Source organism: Podarcis tiliguerta (assembly GCF_965153285.1).
Source record: "Podarcis tiliguerta genome assembly, chromosome: 17".
In the NCBI taxonomy this organism is placed as follows: domain Eukaryota; kingdom Metazoa; phylum Chordata; class Lepidosauria; order Squamata; family Lacertidae; genus Podarcis; species Podarcis tiliguerta.
In genome coordinates, this window is record NC_139550.1 from 8,685,628 (window position 1) to 8,713,302 (window position 27,675).

Below are 27,675 nucleotides of genomic sequence, written 5' to 3' on the forward strand. Positions count from 1 at the left end.
TTCAGGACCAGGGAGTCCCCCACACCTGCCCACCCCCTGTCCCCCCAAAACAGTACTTCTGTCAGGATTCAACCTCAATCTGTTAGCTGCCATCCATCCTCCAACTACCTCCAGATATTCACACAGGACCTTCACTGCCTTCACTGGTTCCAGTTTGAAGGAGAGGTAGAGCTGGGTATCATCTGCATACTGGTGAACACCCATTGTTTCTACCAGTGCACAAGGAAACGTGCAGGAAAGCATACCCTCCAACGTCTAACCCAGGGCTTCCCAAACTTGGGTGTCTAGCTGTTTTTGGACTACAACTCCCATCATCCCTAGCTGGCAAGACCGGTGGTCAAGGATGATGGGATTTATAGTCTGAAAAAACAACAACGGGAGACCCAAGTTTAACAAAGACTAGTCTAGAGTATCCAAAGCTGCAGAGAGATTGAGAAGCAGAGTTGCACTCCCTCTGTCCTGCTGTCAAAAAAGAAAGAAGTGATACACTCATTAAAACTATACATAGATGTCAACTTACAGATTTGAAAATAAGGGACCAGCAGCCTTGAAAATAAGGGATCAGCAGCCAAAATAATGGATTTTAGTCAACCAACAGCCAAACGAAGCCTCAAGTGGTGGTTCCCATGGCGCAGCAACCCGGCAAAGGGGATGCAGCAAGGAAAACCACCGTCACCTCTCCGCTGGGAAGTGCTGAGCAAAGGCGAGTCCCCAGGCAATGTGGCCGATTTGATCGGCAAAAAGCATGCAAGCTCCACCCCCTAGTCGTTCTTAGACTCCTTATTGGGTGAGCAACACAGCCAAGCAACACAGTTGGAGCCTCCCTCCTCCCTGGCCGGCAGGGAGGGAGGGAGAGGAGCTGCTTCCTTTGAAACCCGGGAAATTTAAGGGACATCATCAATAAGGAACAGCAGCGGGACACAGCGCTGGGATAAGGGACTGTCCCGCCAAATAAGGGACGCTTGACAGCTATGACTATAGTACTACTTCTTGGCAGAGGGTTACAGACCCAAGTTTGAGAAACTCTATTCTGACCTAAATCCAGGGCACCCCACCTGTCACCCCCTACACAACCTGCCTGCTGCCCCGCTCAAGCCACTTCAGCCCATCGTCACCACTGGCATCTCCTCACCCCCCGCTGCCTGACTTTTGCCGGCAGCTAGGATCTCTCTCTACTTCCTCTGCCATAGCTGTGATGAGGCCGCTGCTGCAAAGTCTGCTGCCGCTGCGATGCCAAGTAAGGCCTACCACTTCTGCAAGGCCCTGCCACCATTGCTAGGCCCACTGCCACCACTGCTACAAGGCCCCGTAAGGTCTGCTGCTGCCATCTACAGAGGACCCCATATGCAGATGGGCAGTTCTAACTGCAAAAAGAGCCTGCGAAGAACATCATGCCCACCCCCACAGTGCTACTGTGGTCAGTTTTGCTCCTCTCCCAGCTGCATTCGCCCTTGCAATTCTTCAAAGGTTTATTGCTTTTATTTGTGGAGTGCTATGATGGTGGGAAAGGGACGTGGGTGGCGCTGTGGGTTAAACCACAGAGCCTAGGACTTGCCGATCAGAAGGTCGGCGGTTCGAATCCCCGCGACGGGGTGAGCTCCCGTTGCTCGGTCCCTGCTCCTGCCAACCCAGCAGTTCGAAAGCACCTCAAAGTGCAAGTAGATAAATAGGTACCGCTCCGGCGGGAGCTGCTCTGGTTCGCCAGAAGCGGCTTAGTCATGCTGGCCACATGACCCGGAAGCTGTACGCCGGCTCCCTCGGCCAGTAAAGCCAATGAGTGCCGCAACCCCAGAGTCATCCGTGACTGGACCTAATGGTCAGGGGTCCCTTTCCCTTTACCTTTATGATGTAGGGAAAGGTTACTCAAAGCAACTTACAAGTTTTAAATGAAACTTAATAAATAATTAATAAATAATGCTTATAAAGCATCTCACCTGCCGGCGGCTGCTTTGCAACTCCACACAGACACCACACCCAAAGCACATTTGAAGCTACAGCAAAGGTTTTTATTTTTCCATGCAAATCCATGGTTGAAGAATGACTTCCACAACAAGCAGATGCTTCCACGTTGATCTTTTGGAGTAACCATCTCTGGGTCAGCTTAAAAAGGGCTCTGTGTCTGTGTTTTCAATATATCCCATTAATGGGGGTTTGAGTTTTTAATGCATTTTTTGTAAGCCACTTTGAGTGGGGTTTTTCTTTTCTTTTTACATAACCAGGCGGTGCTATAAATTTTATGAAATGCAGTAAATCAGTTTTAAAATGTGTGGCACCTTTTGAAACGGCTATGCAGAGGAGCCTTCGATCCCGAAGGGGAAGCTCTGGAGCCTTCCTATTTCTGCAAGGAGAGGAAATCCTGGCCTCTGAGAAAAGACTGAAGATTGCTTAGAAACAGCAAACCCTCAGAGAGACGAAGGTCGAGATCACGTGGTGTGTGGCTGTTTCTCTCTTGGTTGCAGGTGGGTTTGCAGCTGAAGGGAAAATTACCAGCCAGGAAACCCTAAATTAAAAACTTATTGCAATTTGCCTTAGGTTGATACAAACTGAGGGGGGAAGAACAAGGAGGACAAATGGAGAAATGAAGCTTCTGGGGGCAGACGCCTCTTGCTCAGAACCTGCCTTGTCAGCCTGGTAGCGTCCATGTTTCGCAGGATTACAACTCCCATCAACTTTGGCTAGCATGGCCGATGGCACTTTAGATAGCTCAGTTGGTAGAACATGAGACTCTTAACCTCAGGGTTGTGGGTTTGAGCCCCATGCTGGGTAAAAGATTCCTGCCTTGCAGGGAATTGAACAAGATGACCTTGTGGTCTCTTCCATTCTATGATTTTATTATAGGAATTGTAGTCCAAAATCTCTTGAGTGCACCAGGGTGGAGGAAGACTGATCCAGACACCAGCAGGGGTCTCTCAGTGCTGTGGGAGGTTTGTGTAATTATGTTTTGTTTTGTTGTTATGTTATGTGGGCTGAGCTCCCTGCAAACAGAGGGGGGGGAGGAGGTTTGATGATACCAAGTGATAGGGGGGGGGGAAGGGGTAGCAGTGCATCTTATGTATTCAGTGGTCTGTGTTTGCCTGAGCTTGAGTCTGGACTACAGATTCTGCACTCCTGTGTTCTGATTCGATACATGATATCCAATCACAGAACAATTCAGGATTTGGGCCTCTGCCATTGGCCCTTAAACTCTGAGTCTTGATTCGCAGCGTCAAAGTTTAGACAGCCAATCACGTTGGGAGTGGGAGTGGCTCAGGCCTTCAGAAATGTATATAAGCAGCTGCTTTGCCCCTGTTATCCAGTTATGTAGTTCAATAAAGGTTCTTGCTGTTATCACTGTGTCTTGCCTCATGGGATCCCACCTGCACTTCAGTGTGTGAGACTTATGCAGGGTTTGTGCTTTCTTTTGGTAATAAGGCGGGGGGCCATTTGATGTTGCCGCCTCCTTCTTTGCCGGGCCGGGCTATCTCTTTCTTCCAGGAGAGACAAGGAACCCCCATCCCCCTGGCAGAGGCGACTGAAGCTCACACAATTTGGAGGCAGGGGACTTGATCAACTGAGAAACAAGTTGGGCAGGCCTATGGCCTGGGCAGACCGGGTCGTCCTCTTATATACCTGCTGGGATTGACAAGGCATCTGAACCTCACCTTAATCTCATAGCTCTCCTGTAGCTGCCTCTGATTGGTTATCATTTAACTCTCACAGGAAATAATTAGCATCACATCATGTGCATGAAAGTTGCCGAACCAATTAACCAACTAGAAAGATTACTGTTAATAGCACCAGTTTTCCTATACTGTAACTTGATATTGCTGAATATGCCTGTTATGTACTGAAGTTCTCACCCTGGGCCAGCAGGGGGATACTGTAGATAGTTATGCAAATGAAGGATTGAAAGTGACGTTCAGTGATTGGATAGTTTTAGAAAGTTGCTACGGTAACATCGTACTGGAGCTCTATATAAGCAGGCTGACTGAGCTCTTCAGTTCAGTTCTGTTCTGGCCTCTGAATAAACAAGAGCTATTTGAAGAATCGCTGTGTCGTCTGATATGTTCACCCACAACTTAACAATACCTGGGCATGATGACTTGATATTGCTGAATATGGGCAGGCCTATGGCCTGGGCAGGCCGGGTCGTCCTCTTACATGCCTGCTGGGTATGACATGTGATGCTAATTATTTCCCGTGAGGGTCAGATGCCTTGTGATCAAGACCCCACCAACCTCCAGTTCGTGTGGTATGAGGGCCAGACCATAATGGCAGCTTCACCTGGCAGTATATCGCAGGTGAAACCACCACTGCTCCCGAGTCCCTCTTCCAGCAAGGTGAATTCGCCATCATGGTCTGTTCCTCGTACTAGTCTGGGGCAATGGAATGATACATTGCCCAGGCCTAAATATCAGCGTCTGCCATCTCACTCACATGTTGGCACCTCTTCCTGCCACATGTTTCTTTATGGCATGAATGGTAATGCTATGCCCATGTGCTCAGTCACCTGGTTAACTGCTGTAACAACAGGATGCAAGCATTTATGGGCTATTGGCCTCATCCAGCAGGAACTTCTTTTGTTTCTCTTTTTGAGATTTGCGAACTACTGAAAGAAATTTCAGCGAAACCAGATTGCCATTTAAATGCGTATTATTATCCCCCCTGAACGGTTCCCTCCCCAGCTGACTCTGCTTCTAGCCCCCCCCCTTTGAGTGGTTTCTCTTTTATTTCCACTCCTTTCCTGACAACACATCCTGTTCTCCAATCTGCGCTTCATTGCATTAGCTGCTTGAAGAGCACCAACGATGTTGTTGTGCCTGGAGTTGGTTTGGTTGGGCAAATGTCTGCTGAGAGGTTCCTTTCTGTCAATAAGCTTCCATTTGCTGCTCACTTTACTGTTCCCGTCAGGTAAGCAACTTATTATTACCACCATCTCTAAACTCCGTGGTCTTTAAACTATTCTAACCTGGGATGCATTTTTAACCCCAGAATTCACTATTATTTTTTGCTTATATCAATAATTTTTAATGGTACTGTCAAACCAAGATGCTTATATAGGCTAATCTTGATTATCTGGGGTTAATCAGGTCGACACATACTCTTTTTGAAGTTGCAACGTCTCTCTTGAATTGCAAGCCATCTGATTCAACTCTTACGGTAATTTATTTTACCTGCATTCCTTTCTTTTTCTTATAAGGCAGGGCTGTAGACCAGTCTGCAGATATGATTGTCAGGGGAAATGAGCGAGTCATTCTGAAATGCTCCCAACCGATAACCCTCTTTAACTACATGTACTGGTATAAGCAAGAAAGGAGGAAAGATGCACGGCTCCAGCTAGTGATTTATTCGAGAGAAGGTGCTGGAGACTGGTTTCCTATTGAGAGGGAATTTCAAGACTTCTTTGAGAGCCCTGGAATGCAAGATTTCAGCTTGGATCTGATCTTGAAAGAAGCAAAGCCGAGAGACACGGGCACCTACTTCTGCGCTAAGCAAGATCACACAGTGAAGAGGCTGCACAGGAAACCAGTCACAAACCCCTTCACTGGGGAATGTACATGATAATTGTTGCTGCACAGATATGACCCAAGATATTTTGCTGCCTGAGGAGGAAAAATCCAAGTGCCATCCATGTTCTACTAATTAACATGAGACATAACTGACTGGGAAGTTCTCCTGGATCAGCCTCTCTCTCTCTCTCTCTCTCTCTCTCTCTCTCTCTCTCACACACACACACACACACACAGGAACTGTGTGAAAACCATGTAAAGCATTCAATGCAATATATGTATGTGAAAGGGGTTGATTCCTTAAGGTCTTTTCTGCAAATGGAAGGGCTCCTTCTGTTCACAGAAGGGACTGAGATGCAGTGGAGGCTTCCACTGGAGAGGCAGAAGTAAAAGTTTAAATAAATAAAGCCTGGCAGAAGGCTTGTGCTTCTCTCCAGTGGCAAAGGTACAGTCATACCTCATGTTATGTTTGCTTCATGTTACATTCTTTCAGGTTACATCCCACGGCGACCCGGAAGTACCGGAAAGGGTTACTTCCGGGTTTCACCGTTTGCGCATGCGCAGAAGTGCAAAATGATGTCACACGCATGTGCAGAAGCGACGAATCGCAACCTGCACGTGTGCAGACGTGCCGCTGCGGGTTGTGCTCTATTCATGTTGTGAACGGGCCTCCAGAGCGGATCCCGTTCGCAACCAGAGGTACCACTGTATTTATTTCAGGTGAATGAGAGCGCAAAGTGACAATTCCAAGATCTTCCTTTGCATTAGAGAACTTCACCACTGTTTTATTTTTTTGAGTATTGAATCCATACATTTCGATTCACTGGGATGTCCTCTTGGTGCGTGCAAAGAGAGGAGAGTGAATCTTCTCAAAATATGTTGGATGTTGATCAGTTGGATCTCATAGTGCTATCAATCCACGAGACGTAGTTGCAAACTTTGGTGTAGACTCCAGGGTAGCCTTTCTGAGCACATCCGATGCCCCAGGAGACAATTCCCTGGAGCTGCCCGTTGCAGACCACGGGGCCACCAGAGTCTCCCTGTGAAAGAACACAAGGAAAATCTAGTCAGTAAGCGGTAGAAGTGAGAGACGGAATATGACTTGTGTTACTCCAATACCTTGCAACAGTTCATAGAATGTGCCCCTGCAAAACTATAGACTAACTGTCATTGAGATCCTTTTTGTCTAATTCCTGCCACACAGGCAGTGGTGTAGCGTGGGTTGTCAGCACCCGGGGCAAGGCAAGTAATTTGCGCCTCCCCCCACTGCACTGTCCCTCCCCCAGATAGTCCCTCGCTCTCTCTCCGCACTGCACCGCAAGCCTGGCACCCTCCCCTCCACAGTGGGCGGCGACCCGGCAGCTCGGATCGGATTCGCATAGCCAGCACTGCAGTGAGAGAGAGTGAGTGAGCCAGGTAGGGGCAGAGAGCTGCGAGTGCGAGCGCCCCCCCGATGTTGCGCCCAGTGCGGCCGGCCCCCCCTGCACCCCCCACACTATGCCACTGCACACAGGCATCAGTCTCTTGGATAGTACCACCGAAGCCTGATAACTGTGGAGTTGGGGTGGGATTTCTGAGGGAAACTGCTCAGCACCTCCCCAAAATGATAATCCCAAGGATTATGGGGAGGCAGGGGAGCTACGGCAGTTAAAGCAACTCAAAACCGAGTAAGGTTTTTTTCTGTCGATGCAAGCCCTGCACAAGAGCTTCTGTTTGTGCAATGGGGCTTTCCCATCCTCCTCCTCCCCACACCCACCCCAAATGGAGGGGTTGGGAAAGCCCCCAGAACAGGGGCAGAGAGTGAATGCTTGCACTGACAAGCTATTCACCATAAGGCAAAGTGGTCTATTCACTTTTTGAGTTCCCTCTCCCACCCAACATTCAAGCGGTATATAAATGTTGTTAAATAAATGAACAGGGTGGCATTTTCTTCCAACCAATAAGCTGAAACAGCCATGATTTCTGTTAAGTTGTAGGTGAACATATCAGACGACACAGCGATTCTTCAAACAGCTCTTGTTTATTCACAGGTCAGAACAGAACTGAAGGGTTCAGCCAGCCTGCTTATATAGAGCTCCACTAGAACTCAACAGTAACCATTTTCTGTCACTATCCAATCACTGAACGTCACTTTCAATCCCTTATTTGCATATGTGGACCTGAGTGAAAACTATCTACAGTATCCCCCTGCTGGCCCAGGATGAGAACTTCAGTACATAACAATTTCCAAGGCCTTTCATCCCACTGTAAGTTTTACAGGATTTCAAAGCAGCAGAATTGCCAAATAAACAGCAGGCCCCCCAAAACTAATACTGAACTTATAGGGTCTCTCTACAGTCATAATGAAGAGCAGAAAGTAGACTTAAACTTAGTCTGCTCAACTGTTGAGTTGTCTTTTGCAAACAGACCAATAACAGAAGCATTAATCCCGGCTGAACAAGAGGAGGGATTAACGCTAAAGCAAATCTCAAAACTATCTTCAGGTACTAGTTATGCAAGTATAAAAGACTCTTTCTCCCAGTTCTCTGGGACAAATAAGGAGAACCCACCAGTCATCAGGTGATTTGCACTATTAACAGAGGATGTTGTATGTATAAAATCTTTTTGGGGCTGTTTGTAATAAAATTCTCACCATCCTGGTAAAAAGTTGGGGGGGGGGGGAATCTGATAAAAGAGTTTGCAGGGCCTGAAAATAACACCAATATCCCCTCCCATACACATTTTGCCTATTATACGTTACACATTTTTTGCAAGGCAATTTCTCCAAATATAGTGCTTTTTAATTTTCACTAATATACACATTTTAAAAAATGCACACTTTCCCCTCGTATACAGATTTACAGATATGTATTCCTTGGCTGCAGAAATGCAATGCAAATTTGGAGAAGTGCAAACTTTGATGGACGGCTGTGGTAGGTACTCATTTAAATGCAAACTGAATTGGGTTTCTCCCCATCCCTAAACCTCCATGGTAGCAATAGGCAACTAGAGACTGGGGGGGTTACTCTGCCTAACGGGAAAATTCCTCCTGTCCCTCTGAACCGCCTGATCCCAAAGAAATCCTCCCTCTCTTGCTATTATCCCGCTAGTCCTTGCTCAGCGGACATAATAATAATAATTTTATTATTTATACCACACCCATCTGGCTGGGTTGCCCTTCCTGAATCATTGACTACCAAATGAACATCTGTATCATCTGCCGAGAGGCCTCTATGCCACGACACTGTAATGCCTATGGAAAGAGAGAAGATTTACCTGGCAGGAGTCTTTGCCGCCCTCCAGAAATCCCACACACATCATGTTTTGCGTGATTTGCCCCGGATAAGCTTTGGTGCACTGGCTAGAGGAAAGCACGGGAGCATTCAGGCACTGCAGGAGGTCAGGGTAGCTGGCTGCAGGAAGCATAGGAGAAAAGAAAATAAGAATGTTGTATTCATTATTATGATAGAGGGACGTGGGTGGCGCTGTGGGTTAAACCACAGAGCCTAGGGCTTGCTGATCAGAAGGTCGACGGTTCAAATCCCCGCGACGGGGTGAGCTCCTGTTGCTCAGTCCCTGCTCCAGCCAACCTAGCAGTTCGAAAGCACGTCAAAGTGCAAGTAGATAAATAGGTACCGCTCTGGCGGGAAGGTAAACAGAGTTTCCGTGCGCTGCTCTGGTTCGCCAGAAGCGGCTTAGTCATGCTGGCCACATTGACCTGGAAGCTGTACGCCGGCTCCCTCGGCCAATAAAGCGAGATGAGCGCCACAGCCCCAGAGTCAGTCACGACTGGACCTAATGGTCAGGGGTCCCTTTACCTTTATTCATTATTATGATTTACGTGGAAAGTATTGCATTGGAAGAAGCAAAGATCACCAGTGTTGAAGCAATGATTCTTCAGCATCAACTTTGTTGGACTGGTCATGTTGTGCGGATGCCTGATTGTTGTCTTCCAAAGTAACTACTCTATTCCGAACTTTAAAATGGTAAGCATAATGCTGGTGGTCAACAAAAGAGGTTTAAAGACTCTCTCAAGGCAAATCTAAAAAAATGACAACTGGTAAACACTGGGCTGGGAGCGCTCCAATTGGAGAACAGCCTTTACCAAAGGTGTCATGGGCTTTGAAGACACTCGAACTCAGGACAAAAAGGAGAAATGTGCTAAGAGGAAGGCACGCTTGGCAAATCCACACCATGATCAACTCCTGCCCGGAAACCAATGTCCCCACTGCGGAAGAATGTGTGGATCCAGAATTGCCCTTCACAGTCACTTACAAACCCACTGTTCAAACCGTGTCTATCGAAGGCAATCTTACTCGACTACGAGTGATCACCAAAGAAGAAGAAGACTTTTTGATATTGTTTATGACTACTTTCGCCCTGTAATTTTTCATATGTTGTAAGCAGTCTTGAGCATGGTTTCGACTTTGGAAAGGCGGCATAAAATGATTTTGAAAACGGGGAAAACTTCCTTTCATGATTTTCTTTCCTCTGTAACTATAGATTATAGATAGTATTTGGGGCACAGGGCTGGGGGGTGATTTGGGGAAGTGAAGCAATGAGGAGGGATTCTCCTGGTCCACATCCTGCTAAAGGAGACTGCCCTCGTGATAAGAGAACATGGTCAGTGTTGAAATAAGATACAGCTGCCAGTCTGCCTGGCTTATACACATGGAATGGAGTGGAGAGCAGGATAAGCCAGGGGTGTGGAGTCGGGGGGGGGGGCTGCCGGTGCGATGGCCCTGGGCGCACTTTTTCTGGGGGGCACTGGCAGGGCGGCATGGGGAGGACACAGCAGGCATGCGCCCTTTGATCCCAGCCTCACAGAGTGAGGGCAAGGCTGGGGTCAAAGGGCACCTAGCTGTTGTGTCCTCATGCTGCCATCACATCAGCATTGAGGGGTGAGCTGCCATGCCCTGCCCCGGGCGCACACACCCACCTGCCCCAGGCTCCATGAAGACACGCTCTGCTACTGGGGTGAGCAACCTGCCTGTCTCATTCTGCAAAAGTACTTGGGACAGCCCTGCCTGGGCATATCCCATATGGGGAACAAGGGGGCAGCTGCCCACCCATGAAAGTTAATCAATAAAAATACTTAACTAACTGGGGTTCTTCCCTCCCTAACATAAATCCTGGTTGTTTTTTGTTGTTTAGTCGTTTAGTCGTGTCTGACTCTTCGTGACCCCCTGGACCAGAGCACGCCAGGCACTCCTGTCTTCCACTGCCTCCCGCAGTTTGGTCAGACTCATGCTGGTAGCTTTGAGAACACTGTCCCACCATCTTGTCCTCTGTCGTCCCCTTCTCCTTGTGCCCTCCATCTTTCCCAGCATCAGGGTCTTTTCCAGGGAGTCTTCTCTTCTCATGAGGTGGCCAAAGTATTGGAGCCTCAGCTTCAGGATCTGTCCTTCCAGTGAGCACTCAGGGCTGATTTTCCTTAAGAATCGAGAGGTTTGATCTTCTTGCAGTCCATGGGACTCTCAAGAGTCTCCTCCAGCACCATAATTCAATCCTGGTTATGCCCATGCAATCTGGGTATTGCTTTTAGAGAGTAAGTTACAATGGCAATCTTAGTCTTAACTTTAAAGGGCACGTTAAAAGCAACTAGATCTTTTTTTTAAGGCAGCAGAAGGAGATGAAAGAACATGGTTGGGTGGCTAACATGTTGCTCTCTAGCCCACCCCCACCCCCTGTTTGTACTCAGCATTCTTGCCCTTGCACCTGCATCACAAAAGAACACAAAGGAGGACTCACTGCCACTGCTGCGGGTGTTGCCCCAGCCGGAAATGAGGCACTGTGTCCCGGTGGTCACGCAGCTGGTGGGCAGGCTGACCGATCTGACCCGGGTGTTGAGGGTTGCCTGGGTGGACAGCTTGATGAGCATGATGTCATTGTCCAGTGTGTTGGCGTTGTATCTTGGGTGACGGATGACTTTGGCTGAATTAATGTACTGCTCACTGCCATCATTTAAGGTCAAACTATGTTCCCCAAGTCTCACCTGGATACGTCTGGTTTCAGACAAAGAAGAACATCTTGATCATCCACATTCCTGTTTCAACACCCCACACAACCCCAGAACCACTGACATTGCTCCTTTTCTCTGGAGCACACCATTCTCCAAAGTGACTTGAATCCTGACAAATGTGGGATTGGCTGCAAGTTAGCTTCTAGTCCCAAAATACTCAGGCCATCTGGTCCATCTAGCTCAGAATGGTCTACACCAGGCTTTTCCAAACATGGGTCTCCAGCTGTTTTGGGGCTACAGCTCCCATCATCCCTAGCTAGCAGGACCAGTGGTCAGGGATGATGGGAACTGTAGTTCAAGAGCGGCTGGAGTCCCAAGTTTGGGGAAACCCTGGTCTACACTGACTAGCAATGGTGCTCCAAGTTTGAGGTAGGAACTCTTTACCCCCAACTCTACCTGGAGATGCCAAGGATTGAACCTGGAAACATCTGCACGCAAACAGATGCTCTTCTACTGAGCTATGTGGTTCCTGCTTCAGTGCAGGCTGAGTTGTTGGCATCTGTCTGTCTCGAGAGACAATGCAGTGTGTGCCTCTGGAGGTGAAACCACTGGGTTAGGAGCACCGAAGTGACCTCCCCAGACTACAATCCTGGGCAGTGTATATGGAGGTCCTGGGCTGCCCAGATGACAAGACCCACCTCTTGGCCTCTCTGATGTGGTCCAAAGGAAAGCAGAAGAATACGTTTGGCACCAGCTTGGCAGCAGACGGGGTGCCAACTTGAATAAAATATTGGGGAGGAGCAGGTAAGCCCCTCCTCATATAATTGATCACAAGACGAGGTGCATGTACATCATTTGAATGGCAATGCCCATCAACTTAGGGTGGGGCAGTCAAACATTTTATTGGGGAACCAAATACACCTTGGCCTCTAGGAGTTGCCAGAAGGAAGCGTACAAGGCACCATCTAACTGGCGCAGGGACTCCACTCTGGATTTGTGTAGGTTTACTCCTCAGCCCTTTCTTCTCCTGAAACCACCCCAGAAGGCAGCAGAGGTTTTGGATCAGAGGTTTCCTTCTCCTAGATGGGCTACCTTCTCAGGTTGATGAGCCCCATCTGCCCCTCACTTCCCTCTACAGCGCGTGCAGAAACAGCCTTCTTGACCATTGGACCCGCTGGTGGCCTCATCTGCTCAATCCACCAGAGCCTGTCATCACAAGCAGGGAGGTCCCAAACTCACCAAGGGTTTGAAACCCAGTGGCTACCCTCACCTGGTTTAGCTGGCCAGCTGATGCCGTTCCCTGGGTGTGGCTGCTGCCACATGCTGACAGCTTCTAGGGGCCACAGGTGAGAGCTGGGTGCAGGGTAGGAACCAAAGGTAGACTAACTACCCCAGAAGAAGCACAATGTGTCCCCCACCAGAGGTACTACCCCTCCTCCGACATCCCATGCACCCTCATACAGGTTCAATGTTCCAGTGGTTATTATTATTTCCAGTGTCAACTGCAGGGGGCAGTGTCTACTACTGCTCGCAAAAGGAATACCAAAATAAATACAGTGGTACCTCGGGTTAAGAACTTAATTCATTCCAGAGGTCCGTTCTTAACCTGAAACGGTTCTTAACCTGAGGTATGCTTTCGCTAATGGGGCCTCCTGCTGCCACTGTGCCACTGGTGCGCGATTTCCATTCTTATCCTGGGGCAAAGTTCTTAACCTGGTTAGCAACCCACTTCCTGGTTAGCAAAGTTTGTAACCTGAAGCATCTGTAACCTGAGGTACCACTGTAAATAAAAAACCAGAGCAATACCGCTGAAAGGAGCAGCATGTTTGTTTTTTAAACTTACGACTTATAGCAGTGAGCAGCCGAAACAACCCACTGGTTGTTGATGAGCGAACCACCACAGAAGTGGTATCCGGAATTCAGGGAAACTTGGTAGGGAACAGAATGTGACTGGCAGGTGTAGCCTCCCACGATTTTATCATCATCATCATCATCATTGATGGGGAAGGCAACTGGGGGAGGAATAAAGAACATCAAATTCAGTATTTGGGGTCCTGGGAGACACACCAGCCTACAGATTGGGCTTCATGAGGTCTATGTTCCATGGCTCTACTGTGCAAATGATCAAGCATAGCAGAAACTCAACCTGCTGTCCGTCTTGTCTACCATTAATTAAAAAACCCTGGCATGCCACAATTCTTTCCTTCCATTTAGCAAGGCAAGGTTCTTGTCTGTAATCTCCATGTAGGCGAAGAGTTGTCTAATTGCACAGTGTACCAGGAAACATCTGGTGAAAGGGAAAGCAAGAGAACTCAAAATTTCCATATCTCCCAGATGTTTTCCTACCCTGGTCAAGTCCTGTTTCATACATACTTGTGGACTAAGCAAAGAGCCTCCAATGTCTCCAATTGGAAGGTTGGCCACTTTGCCCATCTACTCCTCCTTCAAGAATCTGTCTTTAAAATAACGTATGGTTACCAGATTTTTTTCAATGAATCCGGGGACACTTTTTTTTTTGAAGCTGAGTAGCAACAGGGAGTCAGTACTGGGGATGGTGAGGCAAAAGACCCTGGGCCCAAGCACATATGCATATTGTATAAAGGTACAAAGCCCTTCTTTCGCACCCTGTGAAATATAAATGCACAGAGGTTTTGAAAAACTGGGCAACGGTGCGCTGCCTGCCCGTGACTCCCAAGCCTCCCCCGATCTCCTGCCCGCTCTCCCCTTTGTTTTGACTGAAGGGCTTTGCACCTGGTTTGACAGAGAAACCGCTCGCCTTGCGCCCCTCCTGGGCAACGGCCGCCCACCCGCAACTCCTGAGCCTCCCCTGATCTGTCAAAACAAAGGGGGAAGGGGGAAGGAGATCTGTACCACCGGACATCCCTGGTTCTCCTTCAGCAGTGGCAGCGGCAGCAAGCAGCTCCTGAAGCCAGCCAGAGCCAGCTGCGCTACCAGGCTGGCTCCGGGCTGCTGAGGCTACCGCTGCCACCTTTCCTGGGGAGAGATTTGCAAATCCGGGGACATTCCGGGGACAGAATTGCAAATCTGGGGACTGTTCCTGGAAACCGGGGGCGTCTGATAACCCTAAAATAACAGGCCTCGTGTGTTTGTCTCCATTTGGCTGAAGCTGGTCAGGACTGGAAGGCAGCGACAGGCATCGCAGAGGCACAGTTTCCCTTCGGGTGTGACCCCTACTTGTCAAAGAGGTAAACAGTCCCAGGAATATTCAAAGTAGCAGGAAGAGCCATCTCCCCTTTTTACCCAGACAGGAACCATGAGAAACCCTGACACTTACCAGCCACTCCCAAGAAGGCTATGAACCAAACAAATTTCATGGTGTTTTCTTCCCAGTGGGAAAGCCAAGAGGAAGCATTGTATATTTATATCCTGGGGTTATCTCCACCCCAAGGACTTTATCCAATGGAAAAGTACACAATGGGAAATCTAGAAAATCCATACTTGGGTTTGCATTAGCAACAGGTGGTGAGGAAAAAGAGAATCAATCATACGTTAATCACAGACCCTCCAAGCGTCCCTCTTTTCTAGGGATAGTCCCAGATTTACAGAAGCCATCTCAGTTTCTGATTTGATCCCAGAATGCCCCACTTTTCCTTAAGATGTCCCTATTTTCATCGGAGAAATGTTGAAGGGTATGGAGTTATGCAAACCCCTGAACCAAGGAGATAAGTAATGATACAAGCTTTAGAAGGCATCTGAAAGCAGCCCTGTGTAGGGAAGGTTTTTTAAATGTTTAATGTTTTATTATGTTTTTATATATGTTGAAAGCCACCCAGAGTGACTGGGGCAACCCAGTAAGATGGGTGGGGTATAAATAAAATTATTATTGTTGTTGTTGTTGTTATTATTATTATTATTATTATTATTATTATTATTATTATTATTAAATAGGATGTCCCTATTTTAATCAGAGAAATGTTGGATGGTATGTAATCATAAATTCACAAAATATAGATGGTAACCTTCCTTAATCTTAACTCCTATTTGAGAGTCCAGATGTTTTAAATTCCTCCCCACCAGGTATCTGTAATATGTAATAGTGCGGGATTGAGATTTGATCTTAATTTTATATTGGCCTTAGGACATTTCCCTCAGAAATATGTTTGAAGTTGTGCTCTGAATAAAGAGGCATTTGTCCAGAGCATCACTCCGGAATTTTGCTCCAGATTGCAAACTGTATTTCTTAGAATCCTGCTATGCTTCTGCTATGAAGCCCTTAGTTGACCCAGTCCTCCGGTTTTCAGACCCCAACCTCAGGCCAAGTACTTGCCAATGTCAACATCTCACCATTGAAATATACATTCTTTAAAAAACCAGAAGCATTTTTACTTGGTATTATAGGTCAGGACATTAATAGGCAAGATGTTAAATTGTTTTTATATGCAACAACTGCGGCAAGAGTATTGTTAGAAATGGAAACAAGAAGAAATTCCGACGAAAGAAGAATGGCAGATGAAATTAATGGACTATGCAGAATTGGACAAAATGACAGGAAGGATTCGAAACCTGCGGGACCAGAGATTTACAGAAGATTGGAAGAAGTATATGAATTATACTCAAATCATAAAACAACTTGTATGTGTAAACCATCAGTAGACTCAGAATGCATACAGAAGAGGAAAAAAACGGAGAACACACCTTGTACAGAATAAGGCTCACAGAGCAAGATATGGGGGTGCAAGAGTAAAGTTTTCTTGGCTTATGAGCCAAATAATGGCTGCAAGTTGAGATGCAGTATGGGTAACTCAGGAAACATAATAAAAATAGGATCGCTAACTCATTCAGGTGTCAGCTAACATCAGTTTGAGATTATATGCCCCTAGCAGAGAGATGAGCTTCTCCTTCTCTGTAGGTCCCCAGCTGCTTCACCTCATTGGCTGGACAGTCTCAGAATCAGGGCCTCCCACCAATGAGGTGCTCAAGTGAGCCTCTTCTTTAACGGAACTCCGCTCCAGCACTGAGGAGGCAACAGATGTCTTGCTCTGCATTTCTCTTGCAACAGACACCATGTGGTGGTCGGTGCTGGGTGTCTCTGTTGGCCTGCAGCTGTTGACAGGTAGGGATCTCTCTCTCACAGGCAGGATGTATCTAAGGGCCTCCATATTTGCAAAAGGCAGGCTGAAAAGAAACCAGCTGCACAGAGTAGTCCTTTCAGGAGAGATCTGCCAAGGTGGTTGGCAATGAGATAGAAAAAAAATGCATCCTACAAGCAATATGGAAATTGCAACAGGGAAGAGAAATTAGGAGGAGAGAGAATACTGGGAGAGATTTGATAAATGAGAAGGAGAAGGACAAAAAATAAGTTATCAGCCTTGGGAGAAAAGGAGCTTCGTAGTTCAGACATAGAAGAGCCTAGTGAAGGCTTGATTCCTAATGGCCAGGGTACCAGGGAAAGGGAATTTACCATCAATCTGGTCTCTAGGTTCACTCTGTGTCTTTCCTGAGGAAGAGAAGCTCAGCAGTGCAAAGTGGAGTGGGAAATATTGAGGAGGGGGTGCGTAGGAGAACTAGAAAGAAAGGGGTAAGGGAGTGGACTGGGAAGAGCTGGGATTATGGGATGGAACCTTCACCACAACCTTTTTCTGATGAAGTATAAGCAAGTAATTAGCACAAAAGTTGGACGGAACTAAAGAACGAAGAAGAAAACAACAACAAGGGGGGAAATGTGGAGCCGAACTGTGACATGCACGCTCTTTTATTATGGGCCCTTCTTTGATTCTCTGGTGTTTTGCAGGTCTCTGCAGTGGGATCAACGTGATACAGGAGGATCGCTTCCAAATCATCCGGGAAGGGAGCAAAACAAGCATAGACTGCAAGCATGATGACTCGTCCTACTTATATGTTTTTTGGTACCGGCAAAAGAGCAACAGTGTGCAGAAGCAGCTGCAACTCATTGGATTCTCTATACATGGGAATGACCCAGAGATGGAGATGACCCAATACAGCATAGACAGACCGGAAGTGACTCGTGCCTCCTTGTCCATCCCTCAGGGACAAGCTGCAGACACAGCGGTGTATTTCTGTGCAGCTAGTAAAGGCACAGCAAGAGTTCTCTGCCTCACAGCTGCACATGAACATCACAGCTCTGCCCACACTCCCACCTAGGCCACAAACACACGCAAACCATAACCAGTCACCTTCATGTTCGGAGGAGGGCAGGAAACAGCTGCCACTGCCGTTGCTGATGGCATGTCTGCAATGATCACCCAGTGTTCTCTAACCACAGTTGGCTCAGAACCTCAGTTGTATGTCCCCCAAATTGCGTTTGAGAAGTTGCTTAACTTGCAGCGTGATGACAGAACCTTGTCCCAGACAAGCTGAAGAGGGACAGCCAGCTGAGCTCCCCAGAAACCTAAAAACAAACAAACAAACAAACAAATTTATACATACATGCATACATACATACATACATACATGGGACGCGGGTGGCGCTGTGGGTTAAACCACAGAGCCTAGGGCTTGCCGATCAGAAGGTCGGCGGTTCGAATCCCTGCGACGGGGTGAGCTCCCATTGCTCAGTCCCTGCTCCTGCCAACCTAGCAGTTCGAAAGCACGTCAAAGTGCAAGTAGATAAATAGGTACCACTCCGGCGGGAAGGTAAACGGCGTTTCCGTGCACTGCTCTGGTTCGCCAAAAGTGGCTTAGTCATGCTGGCCACATGACCCGAAAGCTGTACGCCGGCTCCCTCGGCCAGTGAAGCAAGATGAGCGCCGCAACCCCAGAGTCAGTCATGACTGGACCCAATGGTCAGGGGTCCCTTTACCATTACCATACATACATACCACCCATCTGATTGGGCTTCCCCAGCCACTCTGGGTGGCTTCCAACAAAATATTAAAAATATAATAAAACACCAAACATTAAAAACTTCCCTAAACAGGGCTGCCTTCAGATGCCTTCCAAAAGTCAGATAGTTGTATGTTCTGCTCAGTGGCAAGCCGTCAGTGGACTAGGGGGACAGGGCTAGTCCCCTAAATGTTCCCGCCAGTGCTTTTTTTCTAGAAAAAAACTTTCACCATGAAGTTGTTACAGTAAGTGCCACACTTTTTAACAACAAAAAGATGTGCCGCTACTGCGTACCCTTGAGTACCCCCCCCGGGGGGGGGGGAAGCACTAGTTCCCAGTAAATTGGAGCCTGAAAGTATTATATATAAAATTTTTATTACGTTTTTCTGTTTTACAATTTAAAATACTCATTTAAACATCCTTAAAATTTCAATGACTTCACCTCTTCTGTTTCCATAGTTCATTTTGCATATCACAAATCCCTGCATATTTTACAAAAACTAAAGCAATCAGTATTCCGTTATTGCATCCATCAAAACTTATTTACACTGTTGAATTTATCTTAATGCTGCCAACGTTTTCAAGTGTACACAATTCCCCCCCCCATGTATTCAACAAACATTTTCCAATCTTCTCTAAACGTATGTTCTCTTATTCTATATGTTAAGTCTGCAAGCTGCGCATATTTTGTCACCTTAAGTTGCCATTCTTCTTTAGTTTAGGACCTTAAAGTATTAAATTCCGGTGCCTCCTTCCCAAAGCCCAGAAAGCTTCTGCCCATCTTAGGGAAGGAAGCATGATGTCTCTGATCCTAATTGTTCCCCTACCATCTCTGGGTCAGCTTTAAAAAATGCTATGTGTCCGTGTTTTCAATATATCTTTTTAATGAGGGGTGCAATGCATTTTTGTAAACTGCTTTGAGTGTTGTTGTTGTTTTCCTTTGTTAAAAAAACCAATCCAGCAGTGTTATAAATTTCATGAAATGCAGGAAATCCATTTAAAAGTGTGCTTCACCTTTCGAACTTGGCCATTCAAGGGAGTCTTCCATCCTCAAGGGGGAGCAGTTGAGCCTACAGCATATTTCGGCAAGGAGATGGTTGAGAAACAGCAAACGCTCCGAGATGAAGGTCCAGACCGTGTGGTGTGTGGCTGTTTCTCTCTTGGCTGCAGGTGCGTTCGTAGCTGGGAGAAAACAACCAGTCAGGAAACCCTAAAATATTCTGTTGGGATTTAAATGTTCTTACAATTTCCCTCAGGTTGATACAAACCGAGAAGAAAAGAACGAGGAGGACAAGTTAGAGAATTGAAGCTTCTGGGGCACACACCTCTTGCTGTGGACTTGCTTCGTCAACCTGGTGGCATCCATGTATTATTGCTGGATTACAACTCCCTTCAATCCTGGCTAGCATGGCTGATGGCACTTCAGAAAGCTCAGTCAGCAGAGCATGAGACTCTTAATCTCAGGATTGTGGGTTCAAGCCCCACGTTGGGCCAAAGATTCCTGCATCGCAGGGGAATTAGACGAGATGACCCTCATGGTCTCTTCCAACCCTACAATTTTATGATAGGATTTGTAGTCCGAAACAACTGGAGGGCACCAGGTTAAGGAAGACTGTTCCAGACGCTAGCAGGAGGTCCTTATTGTTGTGTGTGTTGGTGTGTGTGTGTTGTTATGGGTTTCTGTTGTTATTATGGGTTTCTGTGTTGAAAACCACCCTGTGACCCATGGATGAAGGGCAGTACATAAATAATATAGAATAATATTATTACAGTGGTACCTCAGGTTACATACGCTTCAGGTTACATGCGCTTCAGGTTACAGACTCCGCTAACCCAGAAATAGTGCTTCAGGTTAAGAACTTTGCTTCAGGATGAGAACAGAAATCGTGCTCTGGTGGCCCGGCGGCAGCAGGAGGCCCCATTAGCTAAAGTGGTGCTTCAGGTTAAGAACAGTTTCAGGGTAAGAACCGACCTCCGGAATGAATTAAGTACTTAATCCGAGGTACCACTATAACTTAATAACAATAGTAATATTGACAACTATTTCTGCCACTCATTTTCTCTCAAGTCCTCTGCTGACCCTCTCTCACCTGCCATGCCAACAGGACGGCAGGTGAGTGGCCTACCTGGTAGAGGTGGTGCCACAGATGACAGGGCAGAAAAGGGCTGAGGAGGGGAAAGTCAGAGGTATACTGCTCCACTAGGAGATTTAACCAGCTTTCTGGTGCCCTGGCAAGAAGTGGCCACCCCAGAAGCTGAAGGGCAATGTTTGGCTATTTTCCTGACTACTGCTGAGTTCTCTATAGAGGATTGTTTTCATCAGTTCTGTGAATGTTAATCTAATAAGCCAACACTGTGCTCCATTTCTGAAACAGTTGCATAGACGGCATCTCTGACTACAGTGGTACCTCAGGTTAAGTACTTAATTCGTTCCGGAGGTCCGTACTTAACCTGAAACTGTCCTTAACCTGAAGCACCACTTTAGCTAATGGGGCCTCCTGCTGCCGCCGCACCGCCGGAGCACGATTTCTGTTCTCATCCTGAAGCAAAGTTCTTAACCTGAAGCACTATTTCTGGGTTAGCGGAGTCTGTAACCTGAAGCGTATGTAACCCAAGGTACCACTGTACAGGCAAACCAGCTCCATACTGCCCACCTCCCAGTTCTGTGAGGGATGGAGGAGCTAGCAGTCACGGAGGGTCATCATCCCCCTCCCCAGTCCCCCAGATGCTGGGGTAGGGCGAGTCCCAGGACAGTGTGGCATACAAATAGTGTGGCATACAAATCATGCGACCGGTGTGCGTTAGTAGCACAGATATGCGTAGAAATAAAAAAATGAATACGATTATCCCAGCAATTTCTTTGAGTGCATCTTTTTCTCCCGCCAAGGGCTTGCAGACAAAGAGATCCACCAGGCGCCAAGTTTGATGGTGAAGGAGGGCGGAATAGCCCAGCTGGAATGCAGTCAAACCTACGGACACGATAACATGTATTGGTACAAGCAGCAGCCCCAGGGGATGGGCCTTCAGCTTCTCTATTACTCCATTGAAAATGCTGTGGAGACCAACGAGATCAAGTCGGACAGACTGAGGGCTCGTCGGCTGGACAATAAAGTCTTTTGCTTGAACATCTCCTCGGTCGAAGCAAGCGATACAGCCGTGTATTTCTGTGCTAGCAGCAGATACACAGTAGTCGGGAGCTCTTCCTGCAGTGTGCAATAACCGCCTGCCCTGGCTGTGTTTAGCAACGTGACACCTGTTGTCTTTGAGGACTAGGCCTTAGAAGGGGTGGGCTGCTGTTTGAAAGGAGTTTTGCTCTGACTGCGGAATTCCACCTGGCGTAATGTGTGCTGCCACCATTTCACTCTGGCTGATGGGAGAGGAACTCCATTCATCACCGCAGACCCTGCGCCAGGGTTACCTTGATGTTGTTACAGTTCCCATCATCTCTGAATAATGACCATGTTGGCTGGGGACTGTAGTCGGATGGAGGGCCACCATTTCCCTACCCCTGCCTTACCATTTAAGAATTACATCACAGGGTCCATTGAGGGCTGCTGAACCCTTGAGTTGCCGGTGATGCATTTCTCTCCTTCTATTTTAAATGAAACAATAAATATATCAGGCCCTTGGCTAGTTAGTCAATCTCTGGTTGGTTGGTTGGTTGGGAGGTTGGTTGGCAGGCATCCTTTTGTCTCGGGTGACAATAGAAGAGTATGCCTTTGGGAGGTGAAGTCAAACCATTGGAGAGTTATAGCGCCTGCCGTAGAGACCGATAGGGGAGAGACATGTTTTGTTGCATCTGGGGAAGATGAAGGTGTCTGATTGTGCTGACCTATGGCCTTTTAAATAGGGTGTGGGGGTTATTGTTTTCATTTGTTATTACGGTATGGTTTTTTTTGTGGTTTTATGTTGCAAGCCGCCCTGTGATCTTTGGATGAAGGGTGGTCTAGAAATTAAATAAGTGTGTAAAATATATTTTATAGGATGATGCTTTGAGGCAACTATTCCTTTTAATCAGTTTTTGCTAACCGGGTGAAATGTTTTGGACTCCCATCAGCCCCAGCCAGTGCAATTGTTTGGAAAAGGGTACTTTACAGCTTCATTTAAAAAGAAAGCAAAAATTTGTTCCTTTCACAAGGAAAGGGCCCTCCACACATGCTCTGGAAGCATTCTGAGAGGGCTGCCATAGTTTTCAGAACACAACCTTGGGAGCCTTATTCTGATCCAGATGGGAGGTGACTTTTAAGGGGGGAAAATCAGCAAGTAACTAAGATTCACACTGGCATTCAGTTTCTCTCACATATTTAGAGATATGTAGATGGTATGTATATTTAGAGATATGTAGGGACGCGGGTGGCGCTGTGGGTTAAACCACAGAGCCTAGGGCTTGCCGATCAGAAGGTTGGCAGTTCGAATCCCCGCGACGGGGCGAGCTCCCGTTGCTCGGTCCCTGCTCCTGCCAACCTAGCAGTTCGAAAGCACGTCAAAGTGCAAGTAGATAAATAGGTAAACGGTGTTTCCGTGCGCTGCTCTGGTTCGCCAGAAGTGGCTTAGTCATGCTGGCCACATGACCCGGAAGCTGTACGCCGGCTCCCTCGGCCAATAAAGTGAGATGAGTGCCGCAACCCCAGAGTCGGCCACGACTGGACCTAATGGTCATGGGTCCCTTAACCTTTACCTTAGGTGGAGATACTTTGATACCATCAGATTGCCCAGGGCTTTTTTTCAGCCGGAACTCTCCGGAACTCAGTTCCAGCACCTCTCAAGTGGCGCCATTGCCATTATAAGAGAACAAGGGAGGTGTTCAAGGTGAGTTCCAGCACCTCTTTTTTTAGAAAAACAGCACTGAGATTGCCTAATCAACTCTCTCTTTGTCTACACAGAGTTACATCCCTGCCAGAATATAACAAGTGATATAAACATTTGTGGCTTGCCATGTTATAGAATATTCCTGGGCAAAAAGAAGACGAAGTAACATTAAAGAATTTAATCGTGGAAAGTATAATAAAAAAGCAGGAACATTGGACAATAAATACAATAAATACAAAAATTCTGTTATTCAGTGTGAGCTGCTTCCAGGGCATAAACAGGATTGTGTTGTGAATATCCTCTGGACACAAACAAGCATGCCCTAAACTCTCAGTCCCACCAATTAAAATTGGAGCACATTGATGTGTCAGGTTAAAATGTATGTTGGTTTATTGCATTATATACAGGGAAGGGGACTTTTGTTGTTGCACTTCAACTCCAATCAGCCCCAGGCAGTAGGGCTATTGATGGGAGTCCAGAAACAGCTCACAGCCCACAGATTTCATGCCCCTAAACTAGAGCAGCAAAGCCAGCAGTATCTGCTTCCCTTGACTTTGTGATGTCAGGAGGGGAGTCAGTGTGACGGAACCACAGAAGGAAGCGTAGAGCATCACAGGCACATGAAACTTGCTGAAAGTCTAGTGGCTGCGTTAGAGAAGAAATGTGGATTAGCTGGTGCCTTCTGAGCGTTTGGCTTTTGGAAATAGGTAAAGCCTTCATCGAACCCTTTTTATATAAAGCTCACCTGCGACGTTGGTTTAAACCAGGGTTTCCCAAACTTGGGTCTTCGGCTGTTTTTGGACTACAATTCCCATCATCCCTGACCACCGGCCCTGCTAGCTAGGGATGCTGATGTCCAAACACAGCTGAAGACCCAAGTTTGGAAAACACTGGTTTAAACCTCACCCCCAATGTTATAACACTTAGTTTCCTCTCTTCCAGGAAGCTCAAATGCTCGCATTGACCAAACACCGGGTTTAGTGCTGAGAGACGGGGACACTGCTCAGCTGGAATGCAATCAAACGGAGTCGCACAACTATATGTTCTGGTACCGGCAGGGTGCAAATCGAGGTCTGCAGTTTCTCTATTTTTTCCAGTATCGAGAGCTTCTGGAGAGCAGCAGTCTTCCTGAACGGTTTGCAGCCAAGCAGCCTGAGACTCAGCGCCTTCAGCTGAAGATTTCCTCTGTGAAACAAGAGGATTCAGCCATCTATTTCTGTGCAACCAGCCTTGACACAGCAGTTCAAAGTAATGCTTCCCACCTACAAAAACATTTCATATGTATGAGCGTCTGAGGGTGGAACGAGACAGACACAATCTTGTGTTTTTCTCATAACACTCCTGCTGGGAATTGGGGCAGTATTTGAATAGACAAATCAGTGGATGAGAGAGGAAGTGCTTAACCTCTGCCCTGCCTGCCCACTTTGAATTAATTTAATCTCACTGCGAGAAGTGAGGTTGCAGGGAACCAGGCAGAGGGCCTTCTTGGTAGTGGCGCCCGCCCTGTGGAATGCCCTCCCATCAGATGTCAAGGAAATAAACAACTATCTGACTTTTAGAAGACATCTGAAGGCAACCCTGTTTAGGGAAGTTGTTAATGTTTGATGTTTTATTGTGTTTTTAATATTCTGTTTGGGAGCCACAGAGAGCGTCTGGGGAAACCCAGCCAGATTGGCAGGGAATACTATATATCATTTCCCAGAATGCTTTTAGAACCTTACAGGTCCACCACATATGATAGAAGGTGCCTTCCTTTTGCTTACATTTCCAGCAGATATTTGCACTTGTCTTATACATTTTTGCAAGCTTACAAGGAGTCAAATACCACCAGCATATCATTTTCATATAATTTTCTTTCAGCGTACAAGAGGCTGAAAGAAAATTATACCACCGCCCCAGCCTCCCTTACCTGGATTGTGCAGTGGTGCCTGGCAGCAACAATGGCAGATTTCTAAAAAAAAAGAGCACGAACTGCTTTTTGCCCCTGGGCAATTCGGCTCTGCCATATAAAATGGAATCAATTAAAGTTGAGCTGATTATTCAAAAGTATGAGGTGATCTGATATAGGCTTTATGCACACCATAGATTCAAAACACCTCCAAGTATTCTGGGAACTGTAGTTTGTAAAGGGTGCTGGAGAATTGTACCCCTGTGGGGCATAAACTACAGTTCCCAGGATCCGTGTGTGTGTGTAGGCAGCCACAAACCTGCATGAGAGTCTTCTTTGGCAATCACTCGTAGCCAAGTAAAATTGTCTTCCATAGACACAGTCTTAACAGTGAGTCCATAAGTGACTGTGGAGGCCAATTCTGGTTCCACACGTTCTTCCACAGTGGGGACATTGGTTTCCGGGCAGGAGTTGATCACGGTGTGGATTTGCCAAGCATGCCTTCCTCTTAGCAAGTTTCTCCCTTTCATCCCGAGTTTGAGTGTCTTCAAAACCCATGACACCTTTGGTAAAGGCTGTTCTCTAGTTGGAGTGCTCCCAGGCCAGTGTTTCTCAGTTGTCATTGTTTATACTACATTTTTTAAGATTTGCCTTGAGAGAGACTTTAAACCTCTTTTGTTGACCACCAGCATTACGCTTTCCATTTTTAAGTTCGGAATAGAGTAGTTGCTTTGGAAGACGATAATCAGGCATCTGCACAACATGACCAGTCCTACCAAGCTGATGATTGCTTTGACGCTGGTGATCTTTGCTTCTTCCAGTACAATGGCATTAGTTCACCTGTCTTCCCAGGTGATGTGTAAAAAATTTTCAGAGGCACTGTGGATGGAATAATTTGAGGCGTTGGAGATGACATGAAAGTAAACCCCAGTGAACTCTCTCAGTGGGACTTTCAAATAGACATAAAATGAATTGCACTGCAGCTCTGGGCAGTCATTGCTGTCTCCGCCTTTGCGATGACATAAACTGGAGTCAAGAGAAGGAAGCAGAGGCTGTGGCTGTTCTAAAACGTTTGCCCACAAGCGTTTGCCACAGCTCAGAGGGGAAGAGATGTGGATCATCTGGTGTGTGGCCACTTGCCTCTTGGAAGTAGGTAAGACCTTCACTCAAGGATTCTTATTTAAGACATTGTTTTAAAGGGTTTCCTCACAAGCTTCACTCTCCCGCTCTCCCCCAGGATGGTCCAATGCAGAGATCAGGCAGCAGTGGAGTCTGGTGCTTCAGGAAGGCAGAAACGCCAGGCTGGAATGCGAACATAATACCGACCACAACAGCATGTTTTGGTTCCAGCAAGACCCAGGACAGGGTCTGCAGCTTCTCTTTAGTTTCTATTTAAATCAACCACAGCATCAAGGCAACGTTTCTGAGCGTTTCCAGGCTGAGCAGCGTGAAACAAAGCAATGCCACCTTAACATTTCCCCAGCCAGACCAGAGGATTCAGCCGTGTATTTCTGTGCAACCAGCAAAGACACAGCATTTCAAAGTCACCTCTTCTTCCTACCAAAACCTCACTTCATTGATGTGCATGCAGGGCAGAGCGAAGATGACTTAGCTAGTGGCAGAGGATTCTTAACCCCGCAGTGGCCAGCGCTCAGCTGCAAAAGCAGACGATTGTTTTAATTGATGTTGGACCAGCTAGGCTCTGAAATTAGAACTGAGCATGGCTTGCTAAGATGGGGGTTGTTGGGAAATTGTATACGTGCAGCTACTCACACTGAGTCAATTAAGGTTTGGCAGACAGCCAGAAGGCAATCTGAAGGAGTAAGTCTGCCTGGAGATAACAGAGACATGGAGACTGCTCCCTGATTGGTCAAGCTCTCTCATGGGAGTGATAATGAATGGCCTACTAACTGGAGTGTGTTAGTTCAGGAGTTCAGTGTTCAGAGTTCTGTGTCAGTGTAGGAGTTGTGAGTCGTGTCAGAGAGCTAGCTAAAGATCCGTGTTCTGTTCCTGTAAATAGTCCACTGTATATAATAAACACCTAACTACAAGTTCCTGGTTCCTGCTTTGTCTATCCTGTCTGCGGTCAAGTCGCCAATTGCTTCCGTGGATTCTGCGTTTACTCTGCTAGGTCTGGCTAAGGTGCTGCAACTAGTCAGAAAGTTGCAAAACACCAATAGGTTTTGCCTGTCGGGGTGGCAACAAGCCTTAGAGGTGTGATGGGCAGAGGAGAATCAGCTGCTGCGTAGGAGCTCAGGACCCCTGCCTTTGTCCTCTCTCTGTTTCCTGCCCCAGCAGAGCCACAAATTCGATTGCCAGCAAAATAATATTTATGGGTGGCTGTTAAAAATTATATAACTTCAAACTCCCCCATAATATAACCAGACGTAAAGAACGGATGAGATTTCCAAGAGGACATCGTTATATACATGCAACAATATAATAACCTGATGCTGAAACATTGATCTCATGGGACCAACAATGATAAAATTATTGTTGAAGACCAGACATGCTTCATCCCACAAGGGTCTTCCTCAGTGGTCAGCAAATGTACCTAAAAACCCAGCACTGTCGCCAGAAGTAAAACACTCGACTGATCTAAATAGATACAGTGAGCTGCCGTGCAATAAATACAAGGTGTAATAGTTTGTGATCAATATACATCTCTGACAAGATTGAAAACCTCAGTCTAGTAAGTAATGGTTTTTAGGAAACTCGTCAACCATTCCATTGAATTATTGTAC

The 27,675-nt window shown here is 46.9% G+C and overlaps 1 protein-coding gene, 2 long non-coding RNA genes and 1 gene segment (V, D, J or C); 3 read left to right on the forward strand and 1 right to left on the reverse strand.

The window, feature by feature from the left end:
• Window positions 1–4,778: 4,778 nt before the first annotated feature.
• Window positions 4,779–5,680, forward strand: LOC310668183. Its single transcript, XR_014506648.1, has 2 exons — window positions 4,779–4,890; window positions 5,180–5,680. It is a non-coding gene; the product is annotated as an uncharacterized lncRNA (long non-coding RNA).
• A 567-nt stretch (window positions 5,681–6,247) lies between these two features.
• LOC310667766 (trypsin I-P38-like) lies at window positions 6,248–14,826 on the reverse strand. Its single transcript, XM_083420696.1, has 5 exons — window positions 14,726–14,826; window positions 13,274–13,442; window positions 11,220–11,473; window positions 8,745–8,881; window positions 6,248–6,529 (listed from the first exon to the last, which is right to left on the reverse strand). The coding sequence occupies exons 1-5, from the start codon at window positions 14,763–14,765 to the stop codon at window positions 6,380–6,382; spliced, it is 750 nt and encodes a 249-aa protein (XP_083276822.1). The 5' UTR covers window positions 14,766–14,826; the 3' UTR covers window positions 6,248–6,379.
• A 3,808-nt stretch (window positions 14,827–18,634) lies between these two features.
• LOC310667863 (T cell receptor beta variable 24-1-like) lies at window positions 18,635–22,467 on the forward strand. The segment is given in 2 exons: window positions 18,635–19,404; window positions 21,122–22,467.
• A 1,876-nt stretch (window positions 22,468–24,343) lies between these two features.
• On the forward strand, window positions 24,344–26,982 carry LOC310667974. The gene is made up of 2 exons (XR_014506499.1): window positions 24,344–26,084; window positions 26,169–26,982. It is a non-coding gene; the product is annotated as an uncharacterized lncRNA (long non-coding RNA).
• Window positions 26,983–27,675: the final 693 nt, after the last annotated feature.

Excerpts from the sequence above, each read along its gene's own strand:
- LOC310667766 (XM_083420696.1), bottom strand. The coding sequence starts at position 14,765 with ATGAAATTTGTTTGGTTCATAGCCTTCTTGGGAGTGGCTG. Across the intron at positions 13,443-14,725 it reads AGCCTTCTTGGGAGTGGCTG|TTGCCTTCCCCATCAATGAT; the intron begins GTAAGTGTCAGG and ends TTCCTCCCCCAG. Across the intron at positions 8,882-11,219 it reads CAACACCCGCAGCAGTGGCA|CCAGCTACCCTGACCTCCTG; the intron begins GTGAGTCCTCCT and ends TGCTTCCTGCAG.